Here is a 17836-nt window from a genome sequence, read left to right as displayed (position 1 = left end):
CTTCACCCTCTCTTTACCCCCACCCCCTTACACCCCTTCCCCTCCTCGTACATACACAGACACACTACGGATACAGACTCACGCGCCTATCCCCTCTTCATCCCTCAGTCTCTCTCTCTCTTTCTCTCTCCCTCTCCTCCTCCCTCTTCCCCCGTCTCATTCACCGTCCCCCTCCCCGATCCTCGCGCACCCCTCCCCCCCTGCAACCTCCAACTTACTGCCACCGACGAGACGTCCTATTATGGGTTGTGTGTCTTTGCGTCCCACCGCCGCCGCCGCCGCCGCCGTCGTCTCCGCCTCGTCCTGCTCCCCACGTTAATCGGCTCTGCTCTCTCAGAGCCTGGTCGTCCACGACCACGTCCCCTCCTGATACGACTGCCAAATTGATGCTTGTTACCATTGCTCCTCAACCGCCGCTCTGCCCCGTCCGCCCTGTCTGCTTGGCTCTCTGACGTACATGGTAGAGCTTCATCAGCTACCCTGGTTCGGGTTCAAACAGCTTCCTGCTCTTGTCGACAACGGCACCTTGCCAGGCCGTGGCCGTGGCCCTACGTCGGCATCCCGAGCCTTGAGCCCTGAGCCCTGAGCCTTGAGCCCGATCTGCCCTGTACTTGACAAGGCCTGCTTTTGTCGCTCTGTTCTATCCCCGTTTACTCCAGTTGCTCGACCCCCATGGTAGCCTGGACCGTTTCTCTCTACAAATTCGTCCAGTCTTCCGATCTTCACGCGCAAATACCAGTTCTGCCGTCGGGCACCGACATGATATAAGTCCATCGCCGGCTCCGCGATCTCCATCTTGGCCATTGACCACTTTGGTGCCTGCGTCTGCTGCTCCTCTGGTTCTGCTACTCCCCCAGCTTCCGAAGCTAAGCTAACGAACCTGGGAGCTCGAGGCCCAACCGCTCGGTTCAGAATCAAAAACCTCCGAGGCCCTCCCTCCTGTTTATATCTATTCTGGAGCCTCTCTTCGACATTCGAGGGTGCAAGATCATCTGCAATCACCGCCAAATCATCTGCACCACTCGTTGTTACCTTCACATAACGACTGCCTCTTTCTACCTCTGGCTCTCTCTATATATTCCCCTGTCTCTCACACATACATACGCCACCACCTCTTGGCTTCTTTTGGTCTGTCTTCGTACCTTCGTCAATCTGCAATCCGACACCTTCCACCTTGGGGTTCAAAAATTGCCCGCCACGCACACATACACATACGTACAAACAAACCTCTCTGTCCTTGACCGCGTCCATAACGAGGCAGAGTAATCGCCCACAGCACGTCGGACTTTTGGACCAGCCATTTCGTCTGTCTGTGCAGCGCTCGAACCTTAAAACGCTGGATCTTGCCATCGACCTCCGGTTCCTGGCCTACGCACGCCACAAGCCTCTTACACGGTCACCTACAAACCGCTGCCATATTTACGAAGAGTACCTGGTTGGCCTGTACAGCTGCCTAGCTACTTTCTGGACGCGCCGTGGACGCCCGTATCGAGCCCAGATCAAGCTTCCCTCTCTGTCCGTCTCTATTTACGACCAGGTGCCTCGCCGTCGCGCCATCCGACGCCCAACTGTGGTTAACTCGACGCGAAGGGTTCCGCTGTTCACCTTGCTGTGGCTGTTGACCTCGAATTTTTTCGTCGAACAAGGTCGATCCGCCGAAAAGAGGCGTACGGGGGGAGGCGGTACTGTGACCTGGATGTGACGACCAGCGCACACCGAACCAAGAACCGACTCTTTCCCAGTTCCAGCTCCACACACTTCATCGTATTCACCTTACCCATCAAGTGCCTTTCATAACCTCCCCTCTTTCCTACCCTGCCTCTCCCAACCGTCTTTTTTTCGAACCTTACTTAGTCTTGACACATATTAAGACACATCTTGGTCAGACTAGATCCCACACAGTCTGCACCATCATCATCACCACCTTGGTCTACCGTCCTTTTAGAATCAGTTCTTCAACGCGCAGCATCATATGCCCACCGCGACGGCAACGGCAACGACCGCAACTTCGTTACTCACTCCATCGCACTTCGCGTACTCTGTTGGTAAGTGGCGCAACTCTACTCTGCTCTGTTTACTTGGACAACGTTGGAAACCGAGAACTTACACACAATTAGACTCGACGCTGCCGGAGGCCAAAATGGCGAATTCCAACGTTCCGCTAAACCCTACGTTCGTAGGACACGTCGCATCTACCTTGGACGCTTTGGTGCTATTCGAAGCGTGTCTCAGCAGTGCTTTGCAGCACGTTCCCCGAAGGCCTCACGACCGTGAGAGACAGGACCTCATCAAAAGCGGAAATGTCTTCATTTACGAGGAGCACTCGTCCGGCATCAAGCGCTGGACCGACGGCGTTGCTTGGAGCCCCAGTCGCATCCTAGGCAATTTCTTGATTTACCGCGAGCTCGACAGGCCTTTCCCCCCCGGCGAAAAAAAGCGTGCCATGAAGAGGAACAAAAAGACGACCGGAGTTACCAAACCCAGTGATGTGGCCTCACGACAAGGAAGTGTTAACGGGGCTGCTGCCAACATGCCTGGTATGGGTGATGGTTCAACCCCGACGAAAGACGCCGAGAGGGCGTTGATCGGTTCATTGGTTGACTCGTATCCTTTCAAAGAGAACGGGCTGGTGAAGAAAACCATCAGCGTCACCTACCAGGGCGTTCCACATCACCTGGTTTCCTACTACAACGTGGAAGATGTGACCGAGGGCAAGCTTCTGACGCCATCTAAAGACCACCAATTGTCGACCATCATCCCTCGAGGCGAACTGATCATGTCTCAAAATTTCAGGGCACCTATCGACGAGGTAGAAATGGATGACTCGAGAGCACCTCACGGCGGTGGTCTTTTCGCCCATCCGTATCCCGTCAATAGTCACCACCAGAGCATGTCGCGCACCATGTCCGTCCCTTCCCTTCACCACATGGGTGGCATGGGTACCCAATTTGGACAAGCATCCTACATGCCACAGTATTTGAGTGCGGTGCCTGGGTCTGTAGGCAACGTTGGCTACGCGCAACCACAACACCACCCGTACTACGACAACATGGGCCGACCAAATAGATATGCCTCTGGCGCAGGTTTGGGCCCCGACTTATCACGGACAATAGCCTTGGAACCTCAGCATCACCCCCGTCGTCATTCCACGGCATACGAGGCCACATCAGGGCCGGACATGAGCCTGACGGGTAGCTTGCCTGCTGTGCCCGATCCGGCAAGATCCATGGGGGGTAATTATATGTCCAGCATGCTCTACTCGCAGCAGCCACAGCGGGTTACCGATATGACATCACACGAGGCTTTCCCTGCTCAGTCTCCAAGAAACGTACACTCCGAATCCGGCTTGGGCGGCGACAGGTCTGCACCAAACATCACCTTCGACGGGATTTCTCGGGATTGGAACTCATTCGACCAACTGGAGGATGATCAAAATCAATACATGTCTCAAGGAAACTCTGCGTGGCCAAGCGGGAGCAACGCCATGAATAGGACTTGAGAACTGGCGACACCTGCCACTGACAGTAGTCCGATCTGTGAGGAAACGGCAACTTGAAAGTGCAGAGGAACAAGTCGCCCTGAACGGGGCCTAGAGCGATCGCCCTTGAACGACAGTGTGCCAAATGTTGCGGGGCGTGACTTCTCAAACGGCAAGGAATCTTACAATACTTCCGCCGAGAAATTGGAAGAGTGTGGGACAGAGGAAACCGAAGCAGGACGACTCGTGACTGGCGTAAGTGCTGGTGGTTTCGGCGCGCCTGTGGAGGTTTATGCGATGATGAAAAAGACTTCGCGGAAGCAGACATGGAGTGTGCCTCGAGAGTCGTGAAGTAGGGGAAGACGAGGCGGCGTTGCGCGGAGAATGAAGATGTTTGTGGCGCATAAAAGCAGTAGGAATGGGGCAAAAACAGTTTACAGATACAGTAGCGCGCGCCGTTTTTGCCGTCGAGCGTTTATAAATGCCCTCTTGTTCAGAAGCCTCTGAAGAGAACGGCTGGATGGAGCTGTTGCTATAGTCACAGTTGTAGTTACAGTGACCAAAATGATAAAACCAAAACCGTCATGCAACCAAACCTCGGTACTGAAGTGGCGCACTTCCTAGCGTATGCCCCGCTACTGGCATGAGCCTGGCCAATTGCAAAGCCTTGCTTAGGAACCTTGCGCAGCTGGAACGAAAGTCCCCGTCGTCGAGTAAGTTCGGGACTGAGCGTGCCCTTCGCAACGGACCGCACCGTAGCTGGCGACTGGCCGACGTCGAGTTCCGGAACCAAATATGGTAATGCTCAGGCTTGGTGGTCGAACGGCCCTGACGCATTGTGGTCAACGACTCAGTAGATGGCCCGTCGCATGCTCGTCACCAGCGTGGCGGCCAGACACCAAGCTGACGGCTCCTCTTCCGACCAAGGCAATTCAGCTTCACCAGCGCCCATGGCCACTTGCGCCCTACACATCTCGAAGCGATGGGAAGAGTACAAGGTATGTTTTTGGACATGTGCATGGAGTCTCGCTGAGCTGCAACGGCTTCTTGTTTCGGTACCAACGGTTGGAGCGAACTACCTGACTAACAACGTCTTGCAGCAGTGCGACGACCTCGTCCAAAATCGCGTCTAAAATCCCTGCGTTCCCAAAGAATCTCCATGAAGATATTTATACCATCCCGAATATTCTTACGTTATCGCGACTCGTAGCCGCACCCTTCGTTGGCTACTTCATATTGCACGATCAGCATGCCTGGGCCCTGGGTCTCTTTGCCTATGCGGGCATCACCGATCTACTTGATGGTTGGATCGCCCGCCGATGGAACCTTCAGACGGTAGTAGGCACCGTCATCGATCCTATGGCCGACAAGACTCTGATGACCGTCTTGACGGTGTGCTTAGCTGCCCAAGGCTCTCTACCAGGTCAGTTTATCCCAGTTTGACGGATATTCGGAGAGAGGGACAAAAACGAGCGGCCATGACAAAGGCAGAAAAGGTGGGATGTGGAGGGGAAATCAACGACGGAAACAGCTGACTTTGCTCTGCCCAAATAGTTTGGCTCGCCGCCATCATCCTAGGCCGCGATGTCGGTCTTGCGATATCCGCCATCTACTATCGCTGGATCTCCCTCCCACCCCCGAAGACCTTCGCGCGGTACTGGGACTTCTCTTTGCCCTCGGCCGAAGTTCGTCCGACGACCATCAGCAAATACAATACGTTCCTCCAACTTGCCCTGGTGGGCCTGACGACGGCCGCGCCAGTCCTCACCTACGACCTTTCTACCCCACTGACCGTTCTACAGTAAGTTGTCGGAAGCTTGGGCAAACCCCCGTATCACTACTTACACCACGGCTAGATACATTGTGGCGACCACGACAGTCTGGAGCGGGGCTAGTTACGTCTTCAGCAAGGACGCAGTCAAGATCCTTTCCGCCCCCAAGGATAAGCCAGCATAGGGCTCATAGGGCTGAGGCATATACGAAGGCCTGGAAGAGACGGAAATATCAATAAGCGCTCCCGCTGTGACCCGGACAGCTTCGGCCGTGAAGAACACCACGATGGACCCCAAGAAATTCCAGGGATGCCTTCACACTTAGGTACACTCATAGGACGCAGCGAGTATGGTATCTTATGTATGCATGCAAAACGGCGTTATGGGTGGGAAACATCAAGAATCGATATAACGGGGCTAGTCATTGGTGGGCACCTCTGCCCGGACACTGGAGAGAATGTGGTCGCTTCCAATAAAAGAAACCACTGCTCAGAATCGTTTATTCATGACTATTCATATTCGTGAGAGGGCTTCCACCATACCTCATCAAGGCAGTTGAGGCATGGAAGCCCTCGGGCTCTCTAATTTGAACTGTCCGGTCTGCTTTGCCAAGCGCTCCGCTCGTTTGATGCGGACCTGATTCTTGATGTAGGAAACCAATCGAATGCACCCAGCAGGGGTGATGCCTTCTAGCCTCCTAGCTTGAGCCAGAGTCTCGGGCCTGATGGCCTTCAGCACATTCTTTTCCGCCGTAGCCAGTCCTGGGACCTCATCGTAATCGACTGATGAGAGATGTACCTTGTCATCATGGCTGAGGACTTTGCGCTCACTGACCTGCCTCTTTACCCAGGGTGTGTACATGGCCTCAATATGAACCCGAGACTTGATGTTCTCAGCGAAGTCACCGATCCCAGGGACAACAGCGGCAACTTGGTCCATCGTGACGTTTCGCAACAGGAGCATGTCAGCAGCGTCGCGATATTCAGATATTTTGCTGAAAGGAAAACCTGCACGAATCCAATCTTGGGGCGCTTTTGATGTTCTCCTGAGCAGAGACATCAGTTCATCCATCTGCTGTTTCTCGTGAGAGAAGGAGCTCCAACGCTTGTCTGTGACGACTCCCCATTCGCGTCCTTGTTTAGTCAACCTCAAATCTGCGTTGTCCGCCCTAGACGCCAGCCTGTATTCACTTCGCGATGTGAACATTCTGTATGGCTCTGTGACGCCCTTGGTGATCAGATCATCAATCATAACACCGATGTAACCGTCTGCTCTCGAAATAGAGGCTGGTGAAAGACCCTGAGCAGCTCGGCCAGCATTGATGCCAGCGACAATGCCTTGCCCTGCCGCCTCCTCGTAACCTGTAGTGCCGTTAATCTGGCCTGCCAGGTACAAGCCGGCAATGTTCTTTGTCTCCAGAGTAGACTTTAGGCTCCGGGGATCAATGTAATCATATTCGACACCGTATCCTGGTTGCGTCATGACAGAGCGCTCCAAGCCCCTAATTGAGCGAAGGATCTGTTCTTGAGCTTCAGGCGGGACAGTCATCGATAGGCCGTTAGGATAAATCACGTCGCTGTCAAAACCCTCGGGCTCCAGCCACACGATGTGCCTTTCCTTGTCAGAGAAGCGGACAATCTTGGCTTCCAAGGATGGGCAGTATCTGGGACCCCTAATGGTTTCCCGAATGTGTATTGTTTTGTCCAGATTTTCGCGGACAATTGCGTGTGTTGTTTCATTCGTGTAAGTGATGTAGCAGAGCATCTGATCCTGCACAGCGACCTGACTGTTCAGAAAGCTGAAGGGTAGGGGTGGATCGTCCCCTGGTTGTTCTTCCAATATTGAGTAGTTGATACTGTCCTTGGCAATACGAGGCGGTGTGCCCGTCTTCAGCCTTCCTAGGCTAAAGCCCGCGTCCTTGAGCGACTTGCTCAGACCATACGAGGCATCCTCTCCGATGCGACCTGCCGGGTAACATTCCATACCAATGTGTATCTCGCCGCTCAGGAACGTGCCGGTTGTGATGATGACCTGGGTGGTAGGGAGGACTTCGCCAGACTCCAGACGTACACCGGTAATCCTGTTTTTCGCCGCGCTCGTAGCATCAAGAGTGACATCTGTCACAATGTCGGAGACGCTGCCAAGTACAACGGACAAGTTTGGATACGTTTCCAGCTCTTCTCTCATGTATCTCTGGTAAAGTTTTCGGTCGATTTGCGCCCGAGGGCCCTGTGAGGTGAATCAGTCATGCAACCCGCCAGGACGACCATAAATGATGGAAAATCCTTACCCATACGGCGCGGCCTTTTGAACGGTTCAGGACCTTGAACTGGATGCCAGCCTTGTCAATGATTCTGCCGGCTAATCCATCCAGAGCATCGATCTCGCGCAAGATGATGCCCTTTCCAATACCGCCGAACGAAGGGTTACAAGAGCAGGTGCCGAGATTCTCCATTTTCGGGGTGACCAGGGCCGTCTTTGCGCCGGCTCTGGCGGCGGCGGCGCATGCTTCTGCGCCGGCATGACCACCTCCTACGACGACAACGTCGAAAGGCCTGCGACCTTGTATTAGCGCAATGCGAATCGGATTGTTAAGTACGATCAGACCTTGTGCCCTCTGCCACAGCAGCAAATCCCCGCCTGCCTTGACTACGGGACGGATTTGGACGTTGCATACATCCGGAGCCGCAGAAGCCGCGCCGTCGAAGCCTCAGAGCCGCCGCAAGGGATCGCATGTCTCGTTGACAGGGGAAGAAGCCAACAATGTAGATCCGACGCGGGCAGCCAAAGCTTCAAAGTAAAGGAGGAGAGCAAAATGATTCGGGAGAGAGGCGTGTGAGGAGATGGTATTAAACCGTCGGCCACCCGATCGCCATACTTGCGCCGATCCTCGTGTTTCCCTCTCTCCCTCTTTTTTTTTTTTTTTTTTTTTTTTGCGCCTTCCGCGCTCGGCCCCAACTTGCTAGCCCCTTGACCGGCAGTCGGTGACAACAAACACCGATAGCGATGTGGCGCTACCCGACCTTATCTACGTAACTGCACTATGGTTACAGCGTGGCTAATAAGTAGTATGCAATCTGCAATCTATATATACCGTGCAAAGCAGACAATCAACAAACCTCCAAGCATCTGCCAGGACGTTGATTCACGACTGGCAGGCATCCAGCCAATTAGCCATTGTCATTGAAGAAGTGTCATAAAAAGATCGATACAGGCTTGCTTCCATTTGTCTGGAGTTCGCGGAACCAACTCTGTCCGGTCCCCGATGCTTTTACCGTCTCGTTCCCATTTTCTGCGAATCGGGCCATGAGGACACAGCATCTTCGACTTCCTCGAGATACGTTGAAGCATTATGAACGGTTGTGCCGCCCAAAACCAGTCGAACACCGGGTGTGCTTGCATTGATGGTCGCAACCATCTTGGCCTCTTCATATGTTGCACCTCCGACCATGAAAACAATTATGTCCTGCGGCTTATCTCGTGTAGTCCCGCCACCCTCGACAAATGGATATTGTTGTTCTTTGAGTCTCCCCCGGATCAAATTTTGTAAGGTGCTCTCCATCAGGGGACTGTGCTGGGTATAGACATTCTCAACACCTTTAAGCCCCTTGAATCGATTGCCCGCTGAGCCAAAAATACCCGCTGATTCGAATATGTCTGTGATGCCTGTCTGTGCCTGTGACTGCTGCAGAGACGATTGATAAGACACTAACTTCGGGACGAGATCTGCTCGCCGTACCGAAACCCCACCAGCTGCCACCAGAAGGTCAATGAGCATCGGAAGAGAGTTCGACGGGTTGCGCTCATATCGCAGTGCGTACAGAGCAACCAAGGCAATCTTGCTGTCACTTATTACCTTCGGGGACTGGATGAGCTTTTGGATGTTCTGTCAAGAGAGCAGTTAGTCAACCTTGCTCGGGATCATGGTCGTTCGTGGGACTTTTCTGGCACATACCTTTACGTCGGCCGCATGGTTATCATTGCATGCTAGGCTCTGCTCGAGCTCGCTGACTTCAAGAAGATTTTCCGCGCCCACCCGCCTGCTCAACTCTGAGACCAAGGTGACATGCTTGCTCACATTGCCCGACAGCTTTCGGAATTCCGGATACTCCTCGATGAAACGCTTCATATCAGATATGGACTCGATGTTGGCGTTGTTTTGCGTTTTGGATTGGTACTGTTCCACGTAGTCCTTGATGTTTCCACCTAGGTCGCCGAAGTTGAGATACATGTTCTTCTTGAAGAAGGGATCTTGATCTTGAGACAGAACAATTTCCTTGAGCTCCGGCCGAATGTCCGGAACATCACTCAAATCGACTCTACCGTTGTTGATTCCTAGGAGATGATGCACCATGGCTTGATACGTCCACTGGGTAAGTAGCGGCGTGACCGGATCCTCGCGACGGTCAAGGATCAGAAGAATGGGAGGGGTGTCCACCTTTCTGAAATCGAACAGCTGCTCTTCCTGGGTGATGCGATAGCGGACTTCCGTTGCCAACTTCTTAGTGAGCGGGCTCGTGTTGGCATATCTAATCAAAGGCTTCTTCTTGAGCGCCAGCAATAGAGCAACGAGTCCATCCGCACTTCGCTGAAGCGCGTCCGGGTTCCAGGTGTGTGGGCCACTCCCCCAAATGCGTTGATGAGGAAGGCTGAGTCCGAGAGAAAATAAGTCCGGGTTAATGACAATGAAGTCGGCAAAATGCTCCTGAACTAGCTTGACCACCTCGTGATCGTCCGCCTCAGCAAGCCTTTCGAGCGATGATTTCTTCACAACGTTGGTGAAGTACAAGTGGTATTCGCCATATTTGGGCTCGCGCAGTTCATCGATGAGCAGCTGGATAGATTCTGGTGATGGCCGTACGAGACATAAGCATCGAAGATGACGCATCTTTTCTCTGCTGGGATTATCGATCCGGTCGATTAAATACACTTCGTGGTTAAGCAGAGAAGATTGCGTAATGGCGGTGGACACGATAGGCACGGTTTCCCGGTCCAGCAGTAGGACCTTCATCTTGGCCGACTGTGTGTTCGAAAGAGGGTCGGCTGATGAAACCATGCGTGATACGTAGCCGGCCACTGCTTGAGCCACGTCCATCTTGGCCAACAACACGAGACAAGCTCGGTAGGTCGCGAATGTGTATGTAGTGTCTCTGTCCGGCGCAGGAAGGCGAGCAACTATGCGGAGCCCACAGCACTGCCAATTGTTGAGGCAGATGAAGAGGTCTTGGCTGTGTTGGCTGCGATAAACTCGTGGAAGAAGTGAGGCGTCGAAATTGTCGATGTTTGGGCAAAGGGATGGAGGTGATGAAGGATAGGATGCCTGCCTCGATTTGTGTCGTCGTCCATAGCTTCGTGGCGCATGCCACACAATTGAGCCACACAATGAGCTTCTTACCTACTCGGCCACGGTGGTGCCTTAGGTAGGGAGGCATAGTCGAGACGGTAATAGACCGTGAAACCCACAGTGCGGGGCTTTGATTCAGGGGACCTGAGGCAGTACACCTAGGTAAGGTAGGCACCTACCGAAGACCTGAAGGAACTGCAACTCTCTACCATACCTAAGGTACCTACCTAAGGTAGGTAAGCAATTGCCACGCAACAACTCCTCTGTGTGGCCATCGCTATAAGCCAATCCACGCCCTGGGATATTCGCAAAAACAGCAAACCGAATTTCCCGGTTCTTTCTTCTTCAATGCAACTATACTGCTGTCTCGAGAACAACGCCACTCCACAGTCTGCTTGTTTGTTGGCTGTCTTGCGACTATGACGAGTCTACCAACAGACACCTGCCCGGCAAAAGCCGAACCTGCGTGAGTCACGAACCAGCGAATTCTCTCCAAGGAAAAGACGTTAGTATTATGTAGAGCGGATCTGACAATACGAATGCTCTCCCAGACTTTCCTTCACCCAGGGCTTAATTCTGGGACAGCTGTCGGTGGTCATCGTTCTAGCGGCCTTTATCAAATTCTTCATTTTTGGTGATCCTCCCTCGCCTGAGGTGACGGCCTCGCTCAGAGCTACGGAACGTCGATCCCGGACACTCGCCCACAAGCGATCTCTTTTGAGTCTGCGGACGGCCAACGCTCGGCAGGGCCAGCAGACGCTCAATCGCAAGAAGTCTAGCGTACTCCGGAATCCTCCTAACTTGACCATTGGCTCTATCTTGAGCAAAACATACTACAATGTGGACAGCCATCAGCCGGAGAGCCTTGACTGGTTCAACGTCCTGATAGCCCAGACCATTGCCCAGTTACGCAGCGACGCCCAGCACGACGACGCAATTCTTACGTCTCTCACGAAGGCTCTTAATGGAACATCTCGCCCCGACTTCGTGGACGAGATCCGTGTTACTGAGCTGAGCCTTGGGGAGGACTTCCCCATCTTCAGCAACTGTCGTATCATTCCGGTGGACGAGGATGGTTTGAGTGTGGGAAATGGCAAGACGCTCGATGCCAGCGCTGCCACCAGGGAAGGAGCTAAGCTGCAAGCTCGGATGGATGTGGATCTCAGCGACATGCTGACAATGGCCATCGAGACGAAGCTTCTCCTCAATTATCCGAAGAAGCTAAGTGCAGTGCTGCCGGTGGCACTGTCAGTCTCTGTCGTCAGGTTCAGCGGCACTCTTTCGATCTCCTTCATTCCCAGCAACCCTTCGCAGTCGACCCCTACTATGATGACGTTCAACTTTCTCGATGATTACCGGCTTGACCTCTCAATTCGTAGCCTTCTAGGAAGCCGATCGAGGCTCCAGGATGTGCCTAAAATCGCCCAGCTCATTGAAGCACGTCTGCACCGCTGGTTTGACGAGCGATGTGTAGAACCCCGTTTCCAGGAGATTGCTTTGCCTAGTTTCTGGCCACGGAAGAAGAACACTAGAGGGCCCGAGGACGCACTGGCAGAGACGAATGCACCAGTAGGCAGGGCAAAAGGGAAGGAGATTGATCAGAATTTGCGAGCAGAGGCCCGAAGAGAAGTAGAGGCCGAAACAGGAGGCAGGACAGGGCGAGAGCATGATTCTCTGCGTCGGCGCAGATTAAGAAGCGATGACTTCTCGATGCCTGGGTCTTTACCAGGGCTAGATTTAGACATGAGGACATGATTCAATTGGTATTTATAGGCGGTCTCAAAACCGGCCAGGAACCAGGGTTGACGAACTCTCCGTGAGGGTAAGGAGGCCTTTCCACCACAGACCTGCCCCGGTAAACAAAAGTACATAGTAGAATACCGTCCATTTCCGAGCGTCTGCGTGCGTGTAATGTCCATGAAGATGCCAGTGGGGCTCGACAGATCCCCAGAACCGGGGAAGGCCCATGGAGTTGCAAAATGCATGTACCAAGACGATGGCCAGTAGACTACCGGATCGCAAAAAAAGGAATGTGGCATAGCCACCAAACAGAGAAGTGTATGCGAACTGAAGTACTGAGCGAGCGACGGCGGCGATTAGGGGTACTCTGGGGTGGGTGATGCGGAATTCGTAGAAGTGATGGACATGGGCGAGGCCGAATATGAGAGGGGATAGAAAGATGGTTTGAGTTAACGACATATGAGCGCACAAGAGTAGCGGCACTGAAGCAGATCGGAACAGCATTTCCTCGGTCAGAGGTCCCTATGATCCAAGTGAGTATGAAATTGCAAGAAAGGATACAGAAAGTTGAGGTGACACACCATCACAATGTTGCGCCAAGTGGTCCACCGGGTCCAGACATGCGTAAGAGGCTCTAGAGTTTTCCAATCCTCCCAGAGTCCGTCTATGAGAAGGGCTTCGTAGAGTGGGCCAGCGAAGAGAATGGAAGTGAGAAGCAAAGCGCTGCCAGATTCCGCGAGGCCCACTGGCCAGTAGCCCATGGCGTGGAGGGGAGAGATGGGCAGGACGCCGTCCGGAAGTTGAGCCAAGACGATGTAAGTGATGGTGCAGCAGATGACAGTAGAAAACAGAACGGAAGTGACACGTGTACGAATCACTCGCGGGTCGTCCCTGGACAAAGTTGGCGAGGGACGACTGGACGACGAGATGTACAGCGGAAGCACATAAATGCTTGTGTACAGAACCTGGCTAATTATGAGCGGGGGAGTCAAGCAGTGGCAGTTGAAGAACTTGGACATACCAACATGGCGCTGACAGCGAAGGGATGCAAAGAGGGCGGCACCATATCAGACGGCCCTGGGTCGGGGCCGAAGCCGAAGCTAGGAGAGGACATGGAGGTATGCGCCGTCGCAGCCCGGGGGCGTCGCCAAGTGACTGAGAGACGGGACTGGCGATAGGAGAAACTCAAGACACAGGGCAACGAATTGGCTCGACAAGATAAAGCTAGCTACCTTAGGCCAAGGTTTGGTATCATGATGTGAGGCGGTATCACACTTGCACCCACGTCTCCAAGTTGCTGAAGTCCATTGATTACGTAACAAGGCCTAAGACCCAGAATCAACCTCAGGTACCTACCCAGGAACCCATCGGCAGCTGGTCCACGGGGACATGTGTGCGGGATTCCGCCACGCACCTTATACTGTCGTGGCGCCTCTGGTTTTCGAAGCGCATTTTCGAAGCGCCGGTGCCAGGTTGCAATGCATTACCTTAGGCAGAAACACGGCCTCATTCTCACATATGCATTCGTTGTGTATGTCTTGCGTTCGAATGTGCTTTTAGCATATAAACAGCTGCGACTTCTCACACAGCCGCGGTTTCTTACACGACCGATGCACGATCAATTCAAGGCCTGCAGACTGCAGAGGGGGCCGGCGGCTAAGGTAAGGTACTGGGCAATGGGTGGCAGGGTGGATCCGACGAACGCGTTAGAAGCTGAGATGAGGCTGTTGGTACCGGAAATGTTGAACGCGACTGAGCCGCGCGATCTATACTTATCCTGCCATTGGATGCGCCGCGGCCCTCGCCTGGCCTTCGACTTCAACGTCCCCCGTATACGGTAAGGTGCTGTACCTACCTCCCTACCTACCTAGGTACTACGCGGTAGATTGGAAGTTTTCTCGGCTGGTTGTTTCTCCGCAGGGGAGCGCCCAGGCCCGGGCCCCGAGCAGGCCACTGGTTAATGAAACGTCAGGCCCTCCAGGCGCCGCTGTCAAAGTTAATCGCTCTCGTACGGATGGCCTCAAGGCAGGTTCTCTCCTCTGCTACGTACCTATTCTCTATGATTGTTTGCATCTCTGACGGAAGAGATTTTGCTTTCGGCAAGCCCGTCCAGTGGGAATGACGCACCGACCTACGCTGGCTGCAGCAACGAGATAGCTTTAAGCACACCAAAGTAAATAATGGCGGTCAGATAGAGCACAGCGCTGAAAATGACAAACGCCCTGAGGCTAGGATTTTGCTGGCCATCGACTTGAAGCTGGCGAGCGTTTGAGTCCTGCCGTATCATCATGGGCAACGGTCAACCGAGCGCCTCAGCAAGAAAGAATCTCGCACTGCGACGGTCTGCCAAGATTAGGAGGGTTGTTTTCAGTGTTTATTCACTTCCTCTTTCGGTGTGTCGTCATACGTATTGCGTATCCGTACCTTACCGTACCTCACGGACGCTGTCTCCGCATCTCATCAAATATCCTTCAAGAGTCTTAAGGTCAAGTTTGATTGAGAAACGTATTGCGGGTACTGTAGCGAGCAAAATGCCCACTTGTGCCTCCAGTGCCCAGGTGCTGTGGAAGGTTTATCCCGGCCCTGCCTGTCCAAGATGTGGTGGACCACGCAAGGTCCCATTTTCGAGTGCACGCTGAAGACGTGGATGGTCTTAGTATAATTAGTGTGTTGCCAGCACACCGGATAGACCCACGGATGCATGGATAGGATCACAGCGAGAAGCGCGTTCAGACTCGCACAACATCCATTCGTCAAGCGGGAGCTGCCAGAGCCGCTGGCTGGTAAGTCGCAACGGCGCGTGGCGGTTGGTTACGGGGCGTAGACACGGACTTAGGTACCCTACCTACCTAGGTAAGGTACCTTAGGTTTGGTGGACGTCGGGTGGTCCAAAGGAAGGCCGTAGGTATTCCATGACTGTCTCTGTCTCTTTCTGAGCCCTGCGCTAGATTAGCGTCGAAGGCCCTGAGTGCGTGCTAGACTTAGCTCTAGCAGGACATACCTACTCGGGCAGAATCAGACGAAGTCTGCCCGTCTGATGTCGTCGTCGGATGCCCAAGACCAGGTCTCCCAGACTTGTTCATGCCCTGGGATCCTGCGACTACGGCTTTGTTTTTGTTGTTTTCTGTGCGTCTCACGACTCCACGTCCACGTTCATAGCCAAATGGCTGCTCCAATATCCGTGGCTGTCGCCTTCCATGTCAAATACTTGTACCATTGGCCCCCGCCGCCGCTGTCGCTGTCGCGATTGACAATCTACTTACACATTGCTCACTTCCCTTCACCTTCTTCATCTGTCACTTTTCGCGATGGAATAAGGCCGCGGCCTTGAGATAGGATCAGGAGACTAACGACCCTCGAGGCGATCTACTCTGACGAATTGCGACTGCGACGCTACCTACTGCTACAATTCGGCTGAACGAACCGCTGCCGACATCCATTCGTCGTCAATCAACCGTGGTTGTCGCCCCTTTTCTTCTTCCAATCGACTGCTCGACCTGTCACATCCGTCTGCTGATTGCCATTGGCAATCCTGCTCACCACTCACCACACACCCCGGCCGCTGCATCTCATCTGCAACAGAGAAGCATCGCGGCGCCGCACCGCCTCCCCGCATCACTTCCATTGTCGACTCGCTAGCTGGTCTGGCTGTCTGGTTTCTGGTTTGAATGTGGTCCGGTTCGCTAGGCCCCTTGTCTTCAACCCGTCTGCGCCAGCCCCTTGCTGCTCTTGCTGCCCCTGCTGCTGCTTCGGTCCAGGCTTCGGAAGCAGAGATAGGGAGACTCGAAGTTGGCGGGCCAGTTAGATTATCCCGTCTCCTCAACCCCAGCTTGGCCTTTTCCCTCGACCGCCTTTTGAGAGACTATCCACCGTCCCTCAGAGGTATCCCTACCCACAACGATACTTGACTTTGGCACAGATGCAGCCCATACTCAACAACATCTCAATGTGCTCATAGCCGGCCTCATCCTGTCAGAAGCACAGGACCTGCATGCAGCCAGGATTTATCGCCAGTCGTTGCAGTATAGACAGTCAAGCTGGCTTCGAAGCGAAACCAACAAATATCCCAAGTATCCTGTCGGTTCATTGGACTCTGCCCACCTTGTTTCCTGGTTCGCTTCCATCTTACTTAGTAGTGGGCCTGCTCAAATCCACCTTGCCTCGCATCGCCCACACTGAGGTACCTTCATGTCAGTAGGTACGTACGTCTTTTGCTTGCTTCCATTGGGACTGGACATGGGCCTGGGAGCTTAGGTTGTGCTGGAACTTGCAGCAGCTAGCTGCCTTGGGTGCCTCTCCGGTCCCCATCTACCTACCATGCCTTGCCCGCTTTTGCTGCCCTTCCCTCCCGCCTCCATCTCTTGCGTTTTCCTTCGACCTTTTCGTTTTACTTTTTTATCCTTTTTCTTTCCTGTTCGGTTTCTGCCTCTGCGCAACCGAGCAGCGCTTTGCCTCGTCGTCCTCGGCGCCTTTGTTCCCTTTCCTATTCTCTCTCTCTCTCTCTCTGTCTCTTTATCTTTTTTCTTGCCACCTCCCCTGCTTTAGTCATAAACACAGGCAATTCGCCAGTAATAATCTTCCTACTCTCATTTCTTCTCCATGGCTACTCAGCTGTCACCCGATATTTACATTGTTTAGTATCTCAAGCCTCGGTTCACCTCAGTCACTCTCTCGCTCAGCTTGATCAGCTTCCATCGATCCACGCAAACAATCGCAAACAATCGCAAACCCACCCGGCAAATTTGCCCTTCCGCTCATTCGCTTGTGCTGGTCGCCTTGCTCATCCCGCCTCGCCTTAATCAAAGAACAACCTACGCTCGTCGACAACCTTGGATTCAGCCAAGCGAATACTTATCATCGGGCATTTGCGGCTCACCCAACCTGCTCGAACACCGTTGAATTTCTATCAGTTCCGGATGATTTTCATCAAGACAACGAACGAACCTCTGTCAGAACAACGTGCGCCGCCGCAAGCCAACTTGTTCGCCCTCTTTCGCCCGACAAGCTCGAACCTCTGGACTTGACACCCGGCCAACTGTTTTTGCACTGTACAGTGTACGGCTGCTGAATCAAACCGGACCGCCAAAGCACAGGCCGGCCGGCGCCTTCCGGTACCCACCGAAGCTGAACCAACTGCTCCCGGCGAGTCAGCCACTACAAGCAGCCTTTGACCGCACTTGGCTCCTGTGCGTTACCCCAATCATTCCCGCTGTCGGCCATCTCAGTCCACGCCGGGACGCACCGGCTCTCCATGGCCCGGAGACCCCGGTGGCGCCGACTCATCACACCCAAACCCAAGAAGCTGTCTCCGAAAGCTCCCAGCTACGGCAGAGTCTCCGAAACCTCCCCGTCCCCGCACAGCCCGGCCGAGAATGCCCGGGTCCGGGTCCGGGAGCCCCTCACGAGGGAGCCCCTCCCGGTCCCAACGGAGGCCGCTGCACGAGCGCTCCAAGTCACAGTCCAATTCTCTTGCCATTCGCGTTGTCCCCTACAGCCCTCCTC

At 53.8% G+C, this 17836-nt stretch overlaps 5 protein-coding genes across 5 annotated transcripts; 3 read left to right on the top strand and 2 right to left on the bottom strand.

Annotated features, from left to right (window-relative positions):
• Positions 1-2140: 2140 nt before the first annotated feature.
• Positions 2141-3499, top strand: COL26b_011639 (uncharacterized protein; the record flags this gene model as incomplete). Its single annotated transcript, XM_053184303.1, has 1 exon — positions 2141-3499. One exon carries the CDS (start codon positions 2141-2143, stop codon positions 3497-3499), a length of 1359 nt encoding a protein of 452 aa, XP_053031773.1.
• Positions 3500-4428: 929 nt separating this feature from the next.
• On the top strand, positions 4429-5434 carry COL26b_011638 (uncharacterized protein; the record flags this gene model as incomplete). The annotated part of the gene is made up of 4 exons (XM_053184302.1): positions 4429-4476; positions 4727-4901; positions 5033-5279; positions 5335-5434. The coding sequence occupies 4 exons, from the start codon at positions 4429-4431 to the stop codon at positions 5432-5434; spliced, it is 570 nt and encodes a 189-aa protein (XP_053031772.1).
• Positions 5435-5796: 362 nt separating this feature from the next.
• COL26b_011637 (uncharacterized protein) lies at positions 5797-8701 on the bottom strand (the record flags this gene model as incomplete). The annotated part of the gene is made up of 3 exons (XM_053184301.1): positions 5797-7479; positions 7541-7805; positions 8526-8701. 3 exons carry the CDS (start codon positions 8699-8701, stop codon positions 5797-5799), a joined length of 2124 nt encoding a protein of 707 aa, XP_053031771.1.
• A 257-nt stretch (positions 8702-8958) lies between these two features.
• COL26b_011636 (uncharacterized protein) lies at positions 8959-10345 on the bottom strand (the record flags this gene model as incomplete). Its single annotated transcript, XM_053184300.1, is given in 3 exon segments — positions 8959-8976; positions 8990-9136; positions 9206-10345. The coding sequence occupies 3 exon segments, from the start codon at positions 10343-10345 to the stop codon at positions 8959-8961; spliced, it is 1305 nt and encodes a 434-aa protein (XP_053031770.1).
• Positions 10346-11013: 668 nt separating this feature from the next.
• Positions 11014-12227, top strand: MMM1 (ERMES complex subunit mmm1; the record flags this gene model as incomplete). Its single annotated transcript, XM_053184299.1, has 3 exons — positions 11014-11060; positions 11146-12163; positions 12210-12227. The coding sequence occupies 3 exons, from the start codon at positions 11014-11016 to the stop codon at positions 12225-12227; spliced, it is 1083 nt and encodes a 360-aa protein (XP_053031769.1).
• Between the last annotated feature and the right edge of the window lie 5609 nt (positions 12228-17836).

This window comes from Colletotrichum chrysophilum (genome assembly GCF_026319265.1).
Source record: "Colletotrichum chrysophilum strain AFK26 chromosome Unknown scaffold_146, whole genome shotgun sequence".
Classification (NCBI taxonomy): domain Eukaryota; kingdom Fungi; phylum Ascomycota; class Sordariomycetes; order Glomerellales; family Glomerellaceae; genus Colletotrichum; species Colletotrichum chrysophilum.
Note: the sequence above shows the minus strand (reverse complement) of the source record. Positions and strands in the feature narration are given on the sequence as shown.